We start from the raw sequence: 21833 nt of genomic DNA, 5'->3' as shown, positions 1-21833 counted from the left end.
ACTTTATTACTCATTTCAAGTTCCTAGCCTTTAAGGGATCTCCAGTCTCGCAAAAATGATTGTATCATTTGCAAATTGCAAGTGTGTTACCACAATACCCTCTCTTCCTACCCTCCATCCTCTAAACATGTCCAAACCATTAGCTCTCGAAATGAGCCTACTAAACATGTTAGCTACCAGAGTGAAAAGGAAAGGATAAAGGGGATCCCCTTGTCTCAACCCTATAGAGGCTGGAAAGAAGTCTCTAACCACTCCGTTAGCTAAAACTGAAAAATGGCAAGTTTTTAAACAAGCCTCTATCCAACCACACCATTTCTGTCCAAACTCAAAGCTCCTTAGGGACTCCAACAAAAAAGACCAATCAACCATGTCATACACTTTCTCCAAGTCCAATTTACATATGAAACCTTTCTTCCCCCTTCTGTTGAAGTCCCCCACACATTCATTTGCTATCAAAATTTTATCTATAATCTGTCTTCCTTGAATGAAGGCTCCTTGTGATTAGCTTATTAAATTAGAAAGGGTAGTTTTAACTTTAACGACAACACTTTGGTCATAATTTTATAAATGCTAGTCACTAGGTTGATGGGCCTAAAGTCGTTCGGTTGGACAACATCTCCCTTTTTAGGTATCAAGGCCAAGAAAGTGGAGTTGATCCTTGGAGTTATAAAGTGTGTAGAGAAGATTGGTCCAATGGCCCATAGGCTGTTACTGTATATTATCTTTATGTTCTTCTCTGTAATGGGCCTTATTCTGGGCCCATACTCTTCTATGTTCCTTTTTTTGTAATCTCTTGTCCAACTAAGGACCTCTCTTGTAATTACTAAAAGATTAACTTAATAAAAGAGTATTAGAGTGTTAGAGGGAGGTTAAGTTCGAACTCCTCATCCTCTAACTCTCCTTGCCGTAGCGCTCTCTCTCTCTCTCTCTCTCTCTCTCTTCTTCTCTAATCTTCTCTTGTTAGTTTTTCTAGTTTTTTAGCACAGTCCCGTACTTCTAAGACTGTTTTTCAACTTGGTATCAGAGCGGGTCACTGCTTGGCGTGTCCCTCATGTAGTTCTAGTTCAACCAACTACATGAGAAGGTTCTAGGGCTGAATGTTTACAGTCATTCGCTTGGTTCTTGGAGGTCATTGGGGGGTGCCCAAGTTTCTATACACTTGGAGAAGGGTTCAGTGACCAGGAAGAATCAGAGAGCAAGTTTTCAGCCTGATTTGAAATTAGAGAAAAAGGGATTTCGAAGCTAGCTCAGGGAGCAAAGTGTTCGGCCTGGTTTGAAGTTCAAACCAGAGATACTGTAAGTTGTTTTCTCAGTTCTTTGCTGAGTTATTTTGTTATTTGGAAGGTTTGTTAAAGCATTCAAAGCACACCTCCATTCGGCCCACTGTTGCTGGACTGATTCTACTCAGAAATTTCTGGGTTATTCTGGAAGTGTGGTTCGGCTGTTATTGGACTTCCAAACTGTTGAAAACTGATCTAAACTAAGTGGTACAAGCCTCTACTTTAGTTCAGCTACTTTTGGACCTATACGAAGTGTTCTTGAAGTGATTCCTACTTGTTAAGAGTGGAGTGTTGACTGCTGCATACATAATGTTTGTAAAAAGGCCTCTTACGTACTGTGGATTATATTTTTTGTTCTCTTTGGGAAAATATTGTTGGGAACCAAGAATACATAGTGTTTGGAGGTCGGCTGATTGTTCCTTGAAGGCTGATTCATGCTTTCTTCTTCTTGAAAGTGCAGCCACCGAACTTGGTTCTCACGGCTGTTAGGCCTGAACTGAGTTTGTGAGTTGCTGTGTTTGTTGTTTGATTTAACTCAATCTGAGTTCTTTAAAATCAATATACTATTGGTAGCTTGCCGAAACCCTAATTGGAGTTGTTACATAATGGACTTCTCAGAAATTGAGAACAAGAGTACTGCTGAATATGGACATACTTCGGGAACTACAACTGATTCCTTGTTGGTTGTAACTACAGTTAAACTGGATGGAACCAATTATTTGGCTTGGTCACAATCCGTAAAAATTCATATTTGCAGCAGAGGGAAGTGGGGGTTTATCTCTGGGAGCAAGAAAGCCCCCCAGTGGATGATCCCTCTTATGAGAAATGGGTGCAAGAGAATTACATAGTGATTGGGTGGCTTGTGAATTCAATGCAGCCACAGATTAGTCAGCATTATCTCTGGATGAATTCGGCTAAGGAAATCTGGGATAGTGTTGCAGAAACGTACTCCCAGAAACTGAATGTAGACAGAGCCTATCAACTAAGCAGTGATGTGAAGAATCTGAGACTGGGGGAGAAATCCCTTGCATCATATTTCTCCACCTTGAAATCTCTGTGGCAAGAAATTGATCTAATAGAGGCAGTGACATGGGATACTCCCAATGATGCAGAGACCTATCGGAAATTAGTTGAAAGGAACAGGGTTTTTGAGTTCTTAACTGGGTTAAACCCTGAATATGACATCACAAAACAAAATATTCTGTCCAAGGAAAGTGTCTCACTATCACAAGCATATGCTTTAGTCAGCAGTGAAGAAAGCAGAAGACAGGTACAGGTACAAGGAGTTGGCACTAATGCATTTGCAAATATGGGGGTTAAACCCAAAGGAGTTATAGGGGCTCCCAGTGGAACTGGAAAGAAAGAGGTTGTCTGTAAGTATTGCAAGAACCCAAAGCACACCAAGGACAAGTGCTGGAAATTACATCCCGGATTTGTTCCTGCTCGATTTTAGAAGAAAAATGATGGTAGGAAGACAGGGAGTGCAAATGCAATCACGGGTACAGATGCTGAAATTGAGTCTGCCTGTGCACAATTGGCAGCCATGAAGGCTGAGTATGAAAAGTTTGGAAAGATGATCAGCCATCTTGAAGGAATGACCTCATCATCCAACCCTTCAGAAAATTCAGTCACCACTGCATTTGCTCGCTCAGGTATAAGGGCTTTTGCTAACCATGCAACCACCTTAGGTAATCCTAGATCCATTGGATCATAGACTCAGGTGCTTCTGATCACATGACCAATCTTTTTACTTGGTTTGTTTCATATGATTTGCTTCCTGGCCATGACAAAATCACCTTAGCTGATGGCTCTCTTGTCCTTATTTCTAGCAAGGGAACTGTCAGGGCTACAGACTCCTTACTTCTATCCTCCACCCTTCATATACCTAGAATGAATACTAATTTGTTATCTGTAAGTAGCTTAACCAAATCATTGAATTGTTATGTAACATTTATTCCTTCTCATTGTGTTTTTCACGACCTAGAGTCTCGGAAGGTGATTGGGTGTGGCCATGAAGCGAATGGAATATACCTGCTTGACACTCCTGGATAATGCATTGATCATCCTAAGAATGCTGCCTTTGGGTCTACCTTGTCAGAGTCTGTCAGTCGAATCATGTTGAGTCATTGTCGTTTGGGTCATTTGTCTTTTTCTGCTTTAAGTCATCTATCTCCTAAACTATTTAAGGGAGTCAGTGTGTCTAGTCTTAATTGTGAGTTTTGTCAGTTATCAAAGCACTGTAGAAACAGTTACCCTTTGGGCAATAAAAGATCCTTTTCTCCTTTTAATATTGTGCATTCTGATGTGTGGGGGCCTTATCACTTATCTTCTTTGGGGGGCTACAGATATTTCATTCTGTTTATTGATGACTTTTCTAGATTCACTTGGATATACCTAATGAAATCTCGTGAAGAAATTCCAAGACTTGTGAGGCAATTTCGTGAATTTGTTTTAACTCAGTTTGATATTAGAATCAAAATTTTCAGATCTGACAATGCAAAAGAGTATTTTGAGAAGAGTTTATCCTTGTATCTCTCTGACATGGGAGTTGTTCATCAAAGTTCCAGTGTTAGAACCCTTGAACAGAATGGAGTTGCTGAAAGAAAAAATAGGCATATTGTTGAAGTTGCAAGGAGCCTTTTATTTGCCTCACATGTTCCCACAAGATTTTGGGGTGATGCTGTTCTCACTGCTACCTATCTCATAAACTGTATGCCATCCAGGGTTCTAGGGTTTAAATCCCCATTCAGTCTTCTTCATCCAGACAAGGATCTCTTCCCTATCCCTCTCCGTGTGTTTGGCTGCACCGGTTATGTTCACATTCCAAGTGTCCAGAGACATAAGTTTGAATCAAAAGCCTACAAATGCATCTTTCATGGTTATTCCCCCACACAAAAAGGAGTACTGTTGTTTTGATCCAAAGACTGGCACTCGATATGTCTCCATGGATGTTACCTTTGATGAACTTTCTCCTTTTGATCCAAAGACTGGCACTTGATCCAAAGACTGGCACTAGTTGAGTCTCTTGATGGGCCTGTGTCCTCACAAAATGAATAAGGGGGGGACCAGTTGAGTCTCTTTACCTCCTCGTCCTATCCATAATCCCAAGGTGTATCAAAGACAAAGGTCCATGAATGAGCATGTTGTTTCTCTTGCTGCAGATGAGTCTCGTACACTTCCAATTGCAGACGAGACAACAGGTGCTGTTTTAACCTCTTTGGAACCATCTTTCCCGGATCTTGATGTTCCTATTGCTGTTAGGAAAGGAAAACGGAAGTGCACTGCACACTACATTTCCAAACACCTTTCTTATGACCTACTTTCTTCTTCATACTTTGCCTATCTCTCTTCAGTTGCTTCTAACCCTATTCATAAATCTGTGTCAGAAGCTCTTGAGATTCCAGAATGGAGAGATGCCATGCAATCTGAGATGGATGCCCTACACAAAAATGATACTTGGGAAGTGGTGGATTTGCCTGAAGGGAAGGATCCAATTGGTTGCAAGTGGGTCTTTACCATTAAATACCGGGCTGATGGGACTATTGAGAGGTATAAGGCCAGATTGGTTGCCAAAGGGTACACACAGACGTATGGGATTGATTACTTGGAGACCTTTGCTCCAGTTGCGAAGATGACATCTGTGAGAGTTCTCTTATCTCCGGCAGCTCACTTTGGTTGGGCTTTTTATCAGTTGGATGTAAAGAATGCATTTCTGAATGGTGATTTACATGAGGAAGTCTATATGTCTCTCCCTACAGGAATGTATGGAAATGAGATGCAATGAAAGGTATGCAAATTGAAGAAATCTCTTTATGCCTCAAACAGTCTCCTAGAGCATGGTTTGAGAAATTTAGAACAACACTTGTTAAATTTGGCTACACTCAGACACAGTCAGACCATGCCTCAGGAATTCGTGCTCTTAAGTCTTTCCTTCGTACAAAATTTGAGATTAAGGATCCGGGGGAATTGAGATACATCTTTGGCATAGAAGTTGCTAGATCCAAGAATGGGATTCTTATCTCCCAAAGGAAGTATGTCCTTGACCTGCTCTCTGAAACTGGGAAGATGGGTGCTAGACCAGCTGCTGCTCCTATTGATATGAGTCACAAACTGTCTATTTCAGATGGAACATTGTTGGAAGACAAAGGGGTTTTTCAAAGACTTCTTGGGAAGCTTCTGTACCTGTGCATGATTCAGCTAGATATTGCATATGCTGTTAGCTGTATTAGCCAGTACATGCATGCACCTAGAGATACTCATATGGCAGCTGTAGAACGAGTTATGTGTTATTTGAAAGGCTCTCTGGGAAAAGGGATTATGCTTATCAAGCATGGACATCTGAAACTCGAAGCCTATACTGATGCTGACTGGGCTGGAAATATTGATGATAGAAGATCCATTTCAGGGTATTGCTGTCTGGTGACTGGTAATGTTGTCTCTTGGAGGAGCAAGAAACAATCAGTTGTGGCTCGATCCTCAGCAGAAGCAGAATACAGGGCCATGGCACATGGAGTCTCTGAACTGTTGTGGCTAAGGTCATTGATGGAAGAACTTGGGAGACAATTGGCCGATTTCCTCACCAAAGGACTTCACAAGGCAAAGGCTTCAGCATGACACTGGCAAGCTGGGCATGATTGACATCTATGCTCAGTTTGAGGGGGAGTGTGGAGAAGATGGGCCGAATGGCCCATAGGCTGTTACTGTATATTATCTTTATGTTCTTCTTTGGTATGGGCCTTATTCTGGGCCCATACTCTTCTATGTTCCTTTTTTGTAATCTCTTGTCCAATAAGGACCTCTCTTGTAATTACTAAAAGATTAACTTAATAAAAGAGTATTAGAGTGTTAGAGGGAGGTTAAGTTCGAACTCCTCATCCTCTAACTCTCCTTGCCACAGCTCTCTCTCTCTCTCTCTTCTTCTCTAATATTCTCTAATATTCTCTTGTTAGTTTTTCTAGTTTTCTAGCACAATCCCATACTTCTAGGACTGTTTTTCAACTAAGTGAACATTCACAAACTCCACAAATACTGCCAACAAACTTGGAAGAAAGCCATAGTGAGACTGTCAGATCCAGGTGCTTTAGATATACCCATTGAAAACACAACTCCCTTTATTTCTTCCAAGTCAAAATCCTTTTCTAGCAAATTTTCCACCTTAGGGTCCAATCTAGGCCAATCTAACCCTTCCACTCTAAGCCTCACATCCCCCTATCTTTTGTAGACTGCCCTGAAATGATTCATGGAAACATTGGCAATCTCCTCTTGATTATCCGCAACTCCACCATTGATCTCAAACTTTTCCACGAAGTTCTTTCTCCTTCTTCCATTAGCGATTGCTTGGAAAAATTTAGTATTGCCATCCCCTTCCTTAATCCATTGATGCTTTGATTTCCGTCTCCAACAAATCTCTTCTCTAAGCACTATTTCTTCCAACTCCTTCTTCAAGGTCCATCTTAAGTTCCTTTCTTTTTCTGAGAGAGAACCATGCCCTTCTTTTTCATCCAAGAGTTCAATTTGGGAGATAACACTTAATTTCTTCTCCACTCTCCCAAAATGCTCCTTATTCCACTCTTTAATTTTACATTTTAGCCTCTGAATTTTCCTATGGAATTTGACACCCATCCCAAGGGTTCCCACCACTTCACTCCACCACTCTTTAACCTTATGAGTAAAGTCTGGATGTGTTAGCCACATATTTCCAAATCTGAAAGGTTTAGGCCCATTCAGAAAGTTCCTAGTTCCAATGCTTATTGGCCACTGACCTGAAGTGGCTCTTGGCAAGAACTTAGTTGACAGCCCTAACCAATGTTCTCCCCAATCTGAACTAAAGATGATCCTATCCAGCTTAGAGCATCTCGGAGGGGATTGTAGGTTTGACCAAGTGAAGACAGATTGTTGGAGCGGGATTTCTAATAGTTCACACTCATTAATAAATTCATTGAATTTCCTCATGCTGATTATGATCGCTTGATTGTGATTATTGGTCTCATTTGTAAACCTATCGCATTAAAGTCCCCACCTAAACACCATGGGCCCTCCCACAAGCCCTTTATTATCAAAGATCTCTTCCCACATTTCGCCTCTTCCTCCATGTCTATTCGAACCATAGACATTTGTCATTACCCGGGTAAACTCTTCTCCCACACTCTTAAACTTCAAAGAGACTGAAAACCTACCTATTAGCTCTTCCATTAGCTCCACTACCTCTTTCTTCCACATTGTCACTATACCTTCTGAAGCCTCGGATGAAGGCATAAAAGACCATCCTAATCCTCTAGAGCACCACACACTTCTCACCCATTTCCTATCCCAACTGCCACTTTTGTTTCTTGAAGCAAAACTATGTTCGGGTTTTCCTTTCTACTCATATCCTTTATTACCCTCCTTTTCCTAGCACTATCGAACCCTCTCACATTGCAACTCAGTATCTTCATGGAATCACTTAAAGTTCCACCCTGGAAACAACTGTCCCTTACTTTAACTCTTTCCTTCTTCCCCCCTAGCATTGAATTCTAAGTCTGTTGTAACATCTGATTTTTACCTCCAATGGCTTCCTCTTTCTTGGACAATCTTTTTCCTTCCCCTTCTTTTTAGCATACACTATAACACTGTCTAATTCTTTCAGTTTCAGACCCATTTCTTCTGCCATTTGATTCATCGGTTGCTTCCCCATTCCCTCACCCTCATCCCCTTCTTTCCTTTTTATCTGGCTAGCCTTCTATAGATTCAAATCGTCCTCAATGTTTCCATCTCCTGCCTCCCTCCTTATTAGCTCCTCAAAGGATTAACAAACGAAATCCCAGATTTCTTCACCTTGTGCCTTCCATTTGGCCTCCTACTCCTTCTTTTAACCCTTCTTCCACTTCTCTAACCGTAACCTGCTGGATTGTTGCAGAAAATGGTTGCGGCTGGACGAAATCTGTTGACAGAAAGCTCATTATCTTAAAATCAAAGACTAACGCACCTGGAGTGGAGGGTTTTGTTGAATGACTTTTGCAGAAGGTTTTTGTCTTCGAACTAAAACTATGAAAACTAGTTTCCAAAGGTTTGGTATTAAACCGAGGCTGAAAGGACGACTGAGCTTGATAATACGACACTCTCCTTCTGGTTACACCCCTGCTTTGCACTGAAGGACAGTTAGAAACCAAAACTGCATCACCCTGCACTTGTTGACATCTCTTCTTCCCTACCCGCCTCCATATTGGCTTCAGAGGAAATTATAACAGTCTCTCTATCATCTTTTTTGCCTTCGTCTTCCTCCAAGAAAAGGCACCTTGTGTCGAAGCTCTTATCTCCGGCCTAACACTCCCAATACTTGAGGTATCAGACTCGTCCGAATTAGAATCTTCCTCCCTGAGTTCCACTAAATCTTCGTCTTCTGCTACACCCTCTGTTAGACCTCCTCTTTTATTTTATTTTTTGATAATTAGACCTCCTCTTTTATTTTTGGGATTGCGTCTCTCTGGCGAGCCATGCTCCTGCGTTGACACCGGTCTCCACTGCAACGAACTACCACGATCAGAACCATTCCTCCCTGAGAGCCTTCGAGTTGGGGACGATGATGGACAAGAATTTGTGTCCATCATCGATCCCTTTAGTCGGCCCACATGACCACTTAAAAGGTCACATGATTTGTTCTTCTATGGGCTATCTAGGCTAGGCCCACCAATTCCTTCTTTAAGGGCCTTTAAAGAATTTGACCCTGTTGTAATATAAGTATCTCGGCCCAACCCAACTGCCCTCTTTTGGGCTGTGATATTTCTACCTTTAGGCCCATTTGAACAACTCTCCCTACGGCTTAAGCGTGTGTGTGTGTGTTTGATGAATAATAATAAATTTATTAATTCATAAGCTGATTTAGAGTTGTGAATTCATACAACGTCCCAGGGAGAGGCACGAGGTGCTCCTTGAATCTTACAAGTAAACTAGGAAGGAAATAAAGGAATCACAGTTGAGCCGAAAACAATTCTTCCCTATTTACCCCTTGCTTGGCTAACACATTTGACAAAGTATTTGCTGATCTTCCCACCCACTGTACAGTGACCAACATATTCCTTGTCAACCAACTGAATTTCTTCATTTCATTCTTGTAGTGCCATATAACATCTTCAGGATTTTTCAACCAACCCACCACCACTTTGGAATCCCCTTCGATTATTAGGTGCTGTACCCCCAGTCGGTTTGCAAATTGCACCCCTTGTACAACAACTAATAGCTCTGCCCTGATAAAGTCCCCAACTCCTAAGGGACCTGAGTAGAGCAACAAAATCTCTCCCTTCTCATTTCTCAAAACAACCCCCATTCCGGATAATCCTTGATTACCCATGCTACTTCCATCAAAGTTCAACTTTAGTGAGCCTTCAGATGGAGGAGACTAGCTTGTAATTGATTTGCCCTTTAGGGGTGAACACCTCGCTACTGCTGACCAATTTCTCCAAAGGTCATTAAAAGAGAATTGATGAATGATTTCCAAAGTCTTCAGCCAAGGTATTGCCCTATTCAACACACAGTCTTTCAATTCCTGACTACTCCTTTCCTTTTCTTAAAAAATTCTAGCATTCCTTTCTTCCCAAAGAGTCCAAATCAGGGCAATGCGAGGACATCTCCACATAAGGCTCCCTCTTTTTGTAGGCCAAAAGAAAGTAGAATGGTTGAAGAGCATGCGGACTTCTGTTGGTAAACTCCAATTACCCCCAAACAACGAAAGTATTCATGCCCAAAGGTTTACAGAAAAGGAACAAGATATTAGTAGGTTGGTGGTAACAATCCTCACCGCGAGCCCTACAGAGGATACATCAATTGGGAGAAATACAGAGGAAAGGTCTTCTCTTTTGTAGGTTATCTAGAGTGTTTACTTTCCCATGGAATGCTTCCCAACAAAATGCCATAATCTTTGGGGGAACTGGCTTGCACCAAATTTCCTTTGACAGAAAGGGTTGTTGAGTAGAATGTTGAGAGATGGACTTGAAGAAAGAAGCACAAGTAAAGATTCCATTGGGTCTAGGAGTTCACACCCTTTTTTCTGGCTTGGAGGGATTCGGGCAAACTTGATTAAGACAACATAGCAAGACAGAGAGAGATTTAATTTCATCATCCCTTAGTCCTCTATGAAACCCAAAATCCCAATTAGGAGCTAAGGGTGTTCCCAGTGGTGAGACAAATTTTGAGACCACCTCTTTTTTATACAAAGAAACAGAAAATAGCAAAGGGAAAAGGTCCTTTAAGAGGGTGTCTCCTACCTAGATATCCCCCCCAAAACGAATAGCGTTGCCAGAAAAAACTTCATACCTGATAAATTTGAGGAATTGAGGAACGGTGTTCTGAATGGCCTTTCAAGGTGTTGTTGGGTTAGCCTGCCTCGATACACCAACATCCCATCCATTCTCTGAACTCCCTTGAATGCTTCCCACCACCTCATGCCACAACCTCTCTCTTTCCAATGGCCATTACGGTATCACCACAACCATTTCCCTAATAGAGCTTGATTTTTTCCAGTCACCCTCCCAAGTCCCAAACCCCCTCTTCTTTACTTCTGCACACAAGACACTCTACAACCATTTCCTAACTTCCCTAACTGGTATCCTAAAGACAAACAAAAAATAGGTAGGTAAGTTAGCCAAGGTAGCTCTTATTAAGGTAATTCTCCCTCCTAAAGAGAGATAATTCCTCTTCCACGAGGCTAATCTCTTCTCAAACTTTTCTCACTGGGGTCCAAAATCTACTCTCCCTAGGATTTGCCCCTAATGGAAGCCCTAAGTACGACATAGGCCAAGTAGAGATGGAGCACTCAAGACATTCTACAATAGCCTCGACCTCCCCTACCTCCAAGTTTATACCCGCTATGCAACTCTTTTCCAAATTTATTTTCAGATTAGAAATCCTTTGAAATCTTTGATTAGCTTTTTTAGGTTTGCTACATTTTCGCTAAAACCTCCTTTACGAAAGATCATTAGGTCATCTGCAAACTGAAGGTGGGTGACTGGGACTTGGTGTCTCCCTATTCTCCAACCCCTAATGGCATCTTCATTGTCAGCCTTAGTAATGATCCTACTAATCACATCGGCTACTAAGGTAAGAAGGAAGGGTGAGAGTAGATCCCCTTGTCTGACACCCCTGCAAGTTGGAAAATAGTCCCTCACCATACCATTTACCAGAATAGAGTAGTGACAGGTACCGATGCACCTAGATATCCAACTACACCACTTGTCCCCAAATCCATAGTTTCACATCACCTCTAATAAAAACTCCTAGTCCACCAAGTCATAGGCCTTTTCAAGATCCAATTTACAAATGAAACCTCTCTTCCTAGACCTTTTCATTTCCTCCATCCACTCATTCACAATTAGGATCTGATTTGTTATTTGTCACCCTTGAATGAAGGCCCCCTGGGTTTCACTAATGATAGAAGGGAGAACTGTTTTGATCCTCAACGAAAGCACTTTAGCCATAATTTTATAGATGCTTGTGACCAGACTAATAGGCCTATAATCTTTTGGGTTGTTGGCATCAGCCTTCTTAGGTATTAGCCTTCTTAAGGACTTAAATTAAATCCTCTTTCAGCACCTCCCAACAATCTTGATAAAAACCCATTGTAAAGCCATTTGGGCCTGAAGCCTTGGATCTATCCATTAGAAAGACAGCTTTCTTAATCTCTTCTTCTTCGAAATTCCTTTCCTACCACCTTGCCATTCCGTCCTCAATTCTTGGCCATTCCACCCCTTCCACAACTGCTCTCTCACTCAAAAGGTCTTCTATAAATCGATTTAAAGTGGTCCACAAATTTTCTGGCTATGTCATCCTGGTTGGTAATCACCTCCTCTCCTATCTCTAGCTTGGTCACAAGATTCTTTCTCTGTCTCCCATTTGCCAAGTCATGGAAAAATCTAGTGTTCCCATTGCCTTCCTTAATCCACTTGTTTCTAGATTTTTGTCTCAAACCAGTTTCTTCCCTCAGTAACACCTCTTCCAAATCCTTTTTCAATTGTCTCCTTAACACTCTATCATCCTCAGTCAACCCATTTTGAGATTTCTTTACATCCAAGTTTTCTTTTCGAGAGATTAGACACATTTTTTGCTCTTCAATTCTACCAAATTGATCTCTATTCCACTCTTTTATTTTGGCTTTCAACCTTTTTAACTTCTTATGAAACTTGATCCCCTTCCAACTTACCCCCCTCACCTCGTCACCCCACCATTCCTTCACTTTTTATTACAATATCTGGATGGGTAAGCCACATATTTTCGAATCTAAATGGTTTCCCTCTCTACTTGTGCCCATGTGGCCCTCTACCCTCGCTGACTGACCCCCTTGCTTATTTAAAGTTTGTTTCAACCCCTTTTCTCCACCTTAACTAAACCAATTCTTATTTGGTGAAACCTGCTGATTAGCCTTCTCCCTACAACTGCTTTCTGTCAGCAGACTCAGCACCTAAGCATAAGACCTGTTGCACACCACCTTTTCCTCTTCTCCTATTGGCTCTTTCCCCTTGGTTGCTGGTGTCTTCCCTTTTGAATCATTCTCCCCAAATTTTACCATTTTAGTGTAAATATCAACCAGATTTCATTGAGCCAATCCCTTGCTTCCACAAAACCAATTTTCTTCAACCTTCTCATCCTCCTTGCATCTTCCCTCACTCCACAAGGCGACTTCAATGGCTGTAACCGGCCAGGCTACGTAGAACACTTCATCAACCACCAGTTTTACTGAATGAGGGATATCATACAGATGCACACTACTCAGACAAATTGCAGCTGATTGGAGATCTTTCACAAAAAAACCGTCCAGTCTTGCCTTACACAGAGCAGCTATAGATGCAAACACTTTTGATGTCCAAAGATGAAACAGCAGACCCAATATCCAAACAATTACTCTGTCCCTCACATGCAGATCCTTAGAGTTTGAATGAGGGGTCCATTTTGTGATAGTTACAGAATCTAAGTTCAATTTACAACACATAGCATGGAGTTGTAACTCCTCTCCAACTAGCTCAAGCAGGGCCTTACAAGTCTTGAAGGGGGTTAAGATGATAGTACATCTCTACTTAAACAGTTTAACTTTTTTAATAACTCTTCTGCAACTGTCCTCCAGTTCTTCTGTAGAGGTTACAATAAACTTTTTCTCCCAATTGTTGTTGAGCTCATTGTAGGCCCTTCTACCGTCTTTTGCTGCTTTACCCAGAATTTGTAACATAGTTTTCAAGGTGCCAAGGCGAGGCTAGGCGATAGGGGGGCGTCTAGTCGCCAAGGCGCCTAGGTGATGGATTTTTTTATGTAGAAAACATAGATCCTAGGGTAGTTCCCTAGGTACCATAACCATATTTCCTTAATAATTATTCATAATTTTCATAAGAAAAGTATAGAGTTCATGTTAAAGTACAGAAAATCAACATATTAGTGAGAAGAATAAAAAGAAGGAAAAGAACATTCAAAAAATATAAGGGCTGAACCCTTATTTTTGTTATAGGAAAAGAAGAAAAAAAGTAGTAGTAGAAATGTGTTGATTAGACAAAATTTTAAGTTCTTCCTTACTTATTGGTTCAGGTTTTAAAGTCTTTGAGGGTTCAATACAGCATTTAGCAATGTTTGTATTTAGGGGCGACCATTCGATTTATTCGGTTAAAAACCAAACTGAATAAACCGAATATTTAAAAACTGAACTTATAAGATATAAAACCGAACTGAAACCGAATTATTAAAAAACCGAAACCAAATTTTTTGGTTTGGTTTTCGGTTAAAACCGAATTTTATTAATATTATACTAATATATTAATATATTTATGTATGTTAATATTATATATAATATATATTATATACATATTATAATATATTATGTTTTACATATTAATAATATATATTATATTATGTATGTAAATTTAGTTTAATAGTGCCTATTTTATAATTTTAATGTAAAAAAAATAAAGAATAAAATTGTATTTTATAATACATAGTACAAAACTGCTTTGCGATTAGGCGAGCCGAGCCTCAAAGGGCACCCGCCTTGACATCTATGATTTGTAATCCTGCTACCTCTGTCTGATGCTCTTGTTTCCTAGCTCCGCCAACTCCATTCACTACCTGTATTTGTTCTTCCTTCTCCGAAATGCTACCTTCTCCAATTCCCTCTCGGGTAGAGAAACCCTTAAAAGCAGTTGACACTTCTTACCATCCAATCCCCATCTTTCCTTCAGGAAAACAAACCATTTGTTTTTCTCCTTCCCCAAAAAACTGCAACAGGGCCACAAACCTTCCTTTAGAATTCTTTCTCCTCTCTGCTACAAATCTCCTGCCATTAAACTCGTTTGATTCTTTGCAATCTAACTTCCCACTCACCTGAACAGCTTCTCCAAGAATGTCCAGAACCAAACCACAGCTTCTTTCTTGACCAATAATACCATGGCCATGTTAAATTCTCTGATTTTCAAGGCTTTCTTGCCTTTCATCCTAAAGCTTTCAAAAAGAAACTGCTTAGCCTCAACCTTCAAAGACCTTCACCAGCTTGTTGCCTTGTTGAACTCTCCTTCCTCCGTCTCAAATTCCCGGTTTGTGGTCAAAGAGTATGGAGTTCATCAAATGATTAGTACCATCAGGTAAACTTTTTTTCATTTTCCAAGAGATCTCCTAGGTAGCACTTATCTGATGGTATGTTTCAAGCCCTCAGTATATCCCTCTTATTCAGAACTAGAATTTCTTAAAGAGCAAGTAGCCTTTTATGTTATGGGCATATGGCACCTCATCACCTTGTGTTCTAAAAGCGGGGGGCACAAGCAAAAGCACAAGGGCCTTCTAGCACCTGAAATGCAAGGTGCAAGGCAAGGCACATGCTTGGATAAAGCACAGATAAGTGGAAGTGAAAGAAACCAAAATATTTAAGTATGACTTGTAACCAAATTCAAAGTGGAAGTGAAAGAAACCAGGTGTGCATTTTACCGACATTCTTCAGGCACTTAGCAATTCAAGCATGTCACCCATAATATTACAGCAGGATTAGCAAAGCAGAGGGGTGCAGTTGGAGTCTTATGTGATAGGCAAATAAATAACACTTCGACTAAAGGGATAATTCTATAAAACAGTTGAAAGCCAGATATGATGTATGGGGCATTTTGTAGGGCAGTCAATAAATAAAATGTCCTGAAAATGAGTATGGCAGACAGAAATTTTTATGCTGAGATGGATGAGTGGAAACCTAGAAATAATGGGGTTAGAAATGAAGTCATTCAAAGGAACCTAAGAGTAACTCCAATAGGTGATAAAATGAGATAAACTGGACTAAGATGGTTTGTTCACACACATAGAAGGCCACCTACAACACTTGTAAGAAAAAAAACGATCTGTTACAAGTTGAAGGGGCTAGGAGGGCTAGTGGCAAACATAGATGGCCGTAGGTCAAAGTAGTAAGAAATGATTTAAGCGCTCGTAATTTAAGGGTTAAAGTCCAGTTTTATACCTTACCTTAAAAAAAGATCAGTTGTTTTATTGTTAATTCTTTATTGGAAACTTTGCTGAGACAGTCTCGTGGCCACAAATAGTAGGCCCAAATCTGATCAAGAAATCAGACTGATTTATTTTATTTAACTGACCAACTGGGCTTTACTACAGGTCCTAATCAGATAGAAAACCACCTCAAGTTGTTAAATCTGTCTAAATTTAATTTTTTAGTTTCAATGGCATCATAATGAAAATATTGTTTGGCTCTGATGATTTAAATAGTGTTGCAATGGGGAAAGTGGGTTCTTGGATTTCTGTTGTAAATGCGTTCAGACATCATAACATGTTTCTGTTGCTGAACTCCAAAAGTTTGTGGGAGTTGTAATGTGATGTTTGGGGGGTGGGGGCTGCCTCTTGCTCTGCCACCACCAGAATTTGTTCCACCATGCTTTTCCTTCGTGTTTGCAATAAATTTTCTTACCTTACTTTTTCATAAAAACTGTTGACTTTTCTAAATACGATATGCATCTTTATCTGTGAGATAATTTTTGATAAAGCAAATTGCTCATGACAACTTAAGACTCTTCACTTCCAGAGTATGATTCTATCTTTCATTTTTTTTGTCATAGATTGACATTTAAATGCATTAGTCTTTGGTGATTTTTTTAGGGTCATTTACTAGAACACCCACTATGGTTTCACAGATTTATTTAAACCTACCCTATAGTTTTTATTTTACTAAAACACCCCTTATAGTTTGCAACCTATTTACTTAATCGACCTTTCAAGGGCATGGGCCCATGGTTGTTTATTCCAAAATTACCCATAACACTTTTTTGTATAGAAAACAAAATTGACTAAATAGAGAAAAATAGAGTGGTTGTCCATGTTTTACTTGGGGCAAAAATGACATTTTTTGTTTTTAGTTTCTTTTGATTAAATTTATTTGAATGGATATTAGGGTTATTACTGTCATTTTCTATTTTCATCTAATGGAAGGTTGGTTAAGTAAATTGATTGCAAACTGTAAGGGATGCTTTAGTAAAACACAAACTGTAAGGTAGGTTTTAGTAAATTAATGAAACTATGGGGGGCGTTTTAGTAAATGACCCATTTTTTATTATTATGTTATGTGAAAATAACAAGATATCAGAAGTAAATTGATGGATTGCATGTGTGAACAACAGATTGTTTTAAAATAAAATCCGGAATACTGAGAAGTCAGTGGCAGAAACTGGAAAATCAATCATGGACTGGTTGTTGGTTCTTCCAGTCTGTATTTGGGGGAGAGATTTTGAGAAATAGTTGGGCTGTAAATTTGTAATCCAGTCTGTATCTTTGATTAGTTATTGCTTTCAGGTGTTTCCGTAACTTGTTTTTAGGTCATTATCTTCTTATTTTAATGATATTTCTCTCTTTTACCATAAAAAAGTGTTTTTGTTATTAAATGTGTATGGATGCACCTGAAATGATGTCTCATGTTTTTCATGGCTATATTGGTTTCTGCAGCCATAGCTAGTTTGATGTTTTTTACTCTGCCTATTGCTTCCAATTATGTTTTTGTTTCCACATGAGATTGACTTGTGCAGTTGTGCTGATCCTATTTTCAGGCCCTCCAATCTCTCAATGTCATGAAGCTGATCATACCAGCTATTCCTGAGCTCATGCATACGTGGACGGTGGTTTTTGGTTTTGAGCCTCTCAATGAATCACACAGAAAAGAAATGAAATCCATGAATATGCTAGTCTTTCCAGGTACTGATCTATTACAGAAGGTACTACTGAAGCATGAATCCGCTGAAGGAAATGTGCATATGGCAGGTATTTTGTAAATGAAATGCATTGACCTACTGTCAACTAAATTATATATTATTTCTTCCATTTTTTTGGTTTAGTTTTTTATGTTTATCATGCAGATGCTAAGCCTATTGATGCTGAAGCCAACACTAATTTTGTGCCTGAGGTGACAAAGAATTCTAATGTGAGTAAGGTTGATGGTGACCTTGGTGTTTCTGATGAGGGTGCCAGTAATGCATGTGAGGTGACAAAGAATTCTGTTGTGAGTAAGGTTGATGGTGACCTTGGTGTTTCTGATGAGGGTGTTAGTAATGCGTGTGACACAAAAAATTCTGATGTCAGTAATGTTGATGGTGACCTTGGTGTTTCTGATGAGGGTGTTGTTAGTAATGCATGTGAGGTGACAATGAATTCTGATGTGAGTAAGGTTGATGGTGACCTTGGTGTTTCTGATGAGGGTGTTGTTAGTAATTCATGTGAGGAGGCAAAGAATTCTGATGTGATTAAGGTTGGTGGTGACTTCGGTCTTTCTGATGAGGGTGTTGTCAGTAATGCATGTGAAGTAAGTGAAGAAGTTGATACTGTGCGTACCCCTGTGATGCATGATGCTTTGGATCCTCCTTGTGGATCCATGTTGCATGTTTGTGAGGATGCAACATTATGTAATTCTGAAGAATCAGATGTTGTGAAGTCTCTCCACTCTGAGGTGACTCATGATGAACTTGCTTTGGATAGTAAAGCTGCTGGCATTGAAAATGCACATGAAGTAACTACTGAAGCTGCTGCTGTTGAACCTGACCGTGAGTGTTCAGGTGAAACTGAAATACATAATACTTCTGAGGTGAGTATTAGAAATGCAACGCTGTTTTTGGTTTTAAATTTGAGGCTACTCATGAAAGCATAGCACAATACAACTGTGATTTGAGTGGCCAGAATATTTATGATATAGAAATGAAACACTTAGGGATTCTTGTATTGCTGTTGATGATATATGTTGTGAACTTTTTTGATAATAAATAAAAAGAAATTTTTATTAAAATGAAGAAGTTTATCAAAATTGTGATGAGGGATCACCTGCCATGCAAACTCAACATAAAAGAATGCATATATACAGTTCTCTTTCAGAGATAAAGCATCTTCTCTCTCTCTCTCTCTCTCTCCATATCCCTAGTTAGCCACCTATACAACCTTGAAATCTCACTTCCATATCCCTAGTTAAACAGCTATGCTTTTTATTTCATTCCTGTAAAGTGTAAATCCACAGTGCATTGTCCCTATTTTGCAGCCACCCTATAACCACTGTCTCTTTCAATAATAATTTTTTCTTTTCTCTTTGTACACCCTCAGATACATCCATTATTTTAGTCGTTGATGAATCACCAATGCCATTTGGAACTAAGAATAATCCAATAACATGGCCTGCTTCATTACTGAAAATGCCTCCCACTCCTGAGGCCCTGGATTCCCCTACTACTGCTGTCGAAGTTAAGTTTTTTGAATCCTTTGTCCGGAGCAACCAATCCCTGTAAGTCAAAGCTTTTCTTGATGTTCCAGCTACTTCCTTCCATAAACTATTTTTTATATTGTGAAAAAGTTATGCTTCATCCATTTGTTCTATAAAAATTGAGGTTGCTGCTGCTGAACCCGGTCTAGATAATCGTGACAAGGTCTTTGTACAACCAAGGTTTAAAATGCCAGTGTTGGTGGAGATGTCAGATATCCAAATAGAGGAAATGTGTTGGGTAATGTCAGAAATGTTGTATGGAAATATTCCGAAATTTATAGACATGGAGGAAACATTGTGAAATTTGTGGAAATATACAATGATATTTTATGAAATGGTAAAAAAGTGTACATGTACCCTCATAGACCATCATCTTTTTCCTTCCACAAGTTTCTAGAACTCAAGTCAGGTGTTGTTCAGAATTTCTTTTTTTTGGTAATAAATAAAAAGGAAATTTTTATTGATAAAAGAAGCAAAAGCACATTAAGAGGGTGATGAGAGATCTCCAAAATTTAAGACAGACAAGTAGGGTGAATTGTGGATGGATCTTGGTGCTTAGAGGGTAACTTTGGTGAAGAGTCCAATAACTTAAGATAGACAAGCAGCACCGGTATGAGGAAGTTCAATCAATTTATTAATGATATTCAGCTTAAGTAGTTGCCTATTTCATACCACAAGTTCACTTGGTCCAATCTTCAAGCTAATCCATTATGTCCCAAGTTGGATAAATTTTTGTTTACCTTGGACCTGGAAGAATATTGGGGAGGATTGGCTTCGAGAGCTTTACCTAGGGTTACTTCAAACCATTGGCCTATTTCCATTGCCAAGGAAGAGTTTAGAAGGAATGGCCCTACTCCGTTCAGATTTGAGAACATGTGGCTTTGTCATAGTGGCTTTTTGGAGAAAGTTAAGGAATGGTGGGAAGGAAGTCAACTGAGAGTTAAATGGAAGGGCATGTTATTCTATAGGAAGTTGAAGGATTTGAGAGCCAAAATAAAAGAATTGAGTATCCACCAGTTTGGTAGATTGAATCTTAAACAAGAGAATGGAACCTTTAGAGTGGAAGATAAAGATTTGAGATGGTCCCTTAGGAAGAAGTTGGAGGATGTGTTGTTTAAGGAGGAGTCAGTTGGAGACAAAAATCTAGGCATAAGTGGATTAAGGAAGGAGACAGTAATACTAATTTTTTTTTATGCCTTGGAAAATGGTTGGAAAAGAAGAATTTCATTTCGAAATTTGAGGCGAATGGAGCCGTCATTACCCAACAAAGTGAGATTGAAAGGGCTTTTGTGGATCACTTTAAATCTATTTTTAGAAGGCCTTTAAGGGAGAGGGTGTGGCTGGATGGGTTAGACTTTAGAGTGGCTGAGATTAACTGAAGATCTTATGATGTGGGTGGAGAGGAGTTTTGATTTGGAAGAGATCAGAGAAGCAATTTTTTCTATGGATAGATCTAAAGCTCTTGGGCCGAATGGTTTCACAATGGTTTTTTTTCAAGACTGTTGGGAGATCCTAAAAAATGATACCCAAAAAGTTTTCAATGAATTTTTCAGGAGGGGTGTGATTAATCACCCTAAGGACTTTAGACCCATCAGCTTGGTGTATAGCCTCTACAAAATTATTTTAAAAGTGCTTTTTTGTAGAATAAGGCATGTTCTCCATTCCATCGTTTCCCCAAATCGAGGGGCTTTTGTGAAAGACAAACAAATTATTGATCAGATTCTTATAGCCAATGAAAATGTAGAAGAAGTGAAAAAGGTGGGAAAATGGCTTCATTTGTAAACAATATCTTGAGAAGGCTTATGGTCTGGTAGATTGGGACTGCCTCTTAGAGGTCTTGAAGAGTTTTGGGTTTGGAGAGAGATGGTGTAAATGTATTAATGGGTGTATAAGGACTTGTCACTATTCTGTTTTGGCGAATGGGAAAGTTGTTCATTTCCAGGCTCTCAGGGGAATTAGACAAGGGGACCCTCTCTCTCCATTCCTTTTCACTTTGATTGCTGATGTTCTTGGAAGGCTAATCTCTAGGGCGGATTCCAGAAACTTGGTGAGGGTTATAGAGTGTGCCAATCACCTATTTACAATTTGTTGATGATACTATCTTGTTTTGTGAAGGGGTGATTGGAAGTGGACATAAAATTTGAAGCTGGTGGTTCATTTATTTGAGAGATTGCCAACCTTGATGGTGAATCTTGAGAAAGTTGCATTGCAATGATTAACATTAGAGAGATATCTGATACTACTGAAATCTTAGGTTGTGGGGTGGCTCAATGGCCTTTGATTTACTTGGGGCTTCCTCTGGGTGATCATCCAAGATGTGCTAGTTTTTTGGAACCTAGGGTTAGAGAGATTCACTAACAGGCAGACATCTTGGAAGAAAAGCTATTTGTCCTTGGGGGGAAGAATTACATTGATTAGGTCTACGCTGGCTAATTTGCTTGTGTACAACCTTTTCGATTTCAAAATTCCCGAAGGTGTGAGTGGAAAATTGGAAAAATTAATGAGGGGTACTCTTTCAGGGAAATGGTTATGGAGACTGCTAGCGGAAAAGGACAAATTATGGGCAACAAGAGCCTCTCCATGGAAATCAATCTATCATATTCTTCCGGTTTTCCTTCCCTTTGTCCGATACAACATTTGGTCGGGTACTCTTGTCAATTGAGAAGTGGGAACATGTGTGGTTGGGCGACCCCCCGTTGAAAGAACAATTCCCCTACCTTTTCAGACGTCTATTTTTAAGAATGAACCCGTGTCTTCCTTTTTGTTACCTTCTAGCTTTGCATGGAACCTGGGGTTTAGAAGGAGTCTCAGGGAGGTTGAATTGAGTA

General features: G+C 39.7%; 1 protein-coding gene across 5 annotated transcripts in view; it reads left to right on the top strand.

Moving 5' to 3' along the window:
- LOC148879230 (uncharacterized) overlaps positions 1 to 21833 on the top strand; it is a 73466-nt gene that overhangs the window by 24026 nt on the left and 27607 nt on the right. For 2 of the 5 annotated variants that reach the window (XM_088960707.1, XM_088960708.1), the window contains 2 exons: positions 17315 to 17525; positions 17621 to 18342. In XM_088960707.1, the coding sequence (XP_088816833.1) occupies positions 17315 to 17525; positions 17621 to 18342 (933 nt within the window). Of the gene's footprint in view, positions 1 to 17314; positions 17526 to 17599; positions 18343 to 18848; positions 18982 to 21833 lie in introns of those variants that run through there. The other 3 variants (XM_088960704.1, XM_088960705.1, XM_088960706.1) reach the window with 2 other exon arrangements.

The sequence above is a fragment of the Nelumbo lutea genome, chromosome 1 (genome assembly GCF_056320005.1).
Source record: "Nelumbo lutea isolate HS-2025 chromosome 1, American lotus-T2T, whole genome shotgun sequence".
Taxonomy (NCBI): domain Eukaryota; kingdom Viridiplantae; phylum Streptophyta; class Magnoliopsida; order Proteales; family Nelumbonaceae; genus Nelumbo; species Nelumbo lutea.
This window is presented reverse-complemented; position numbering and strand designations above follow the sequence as displayed.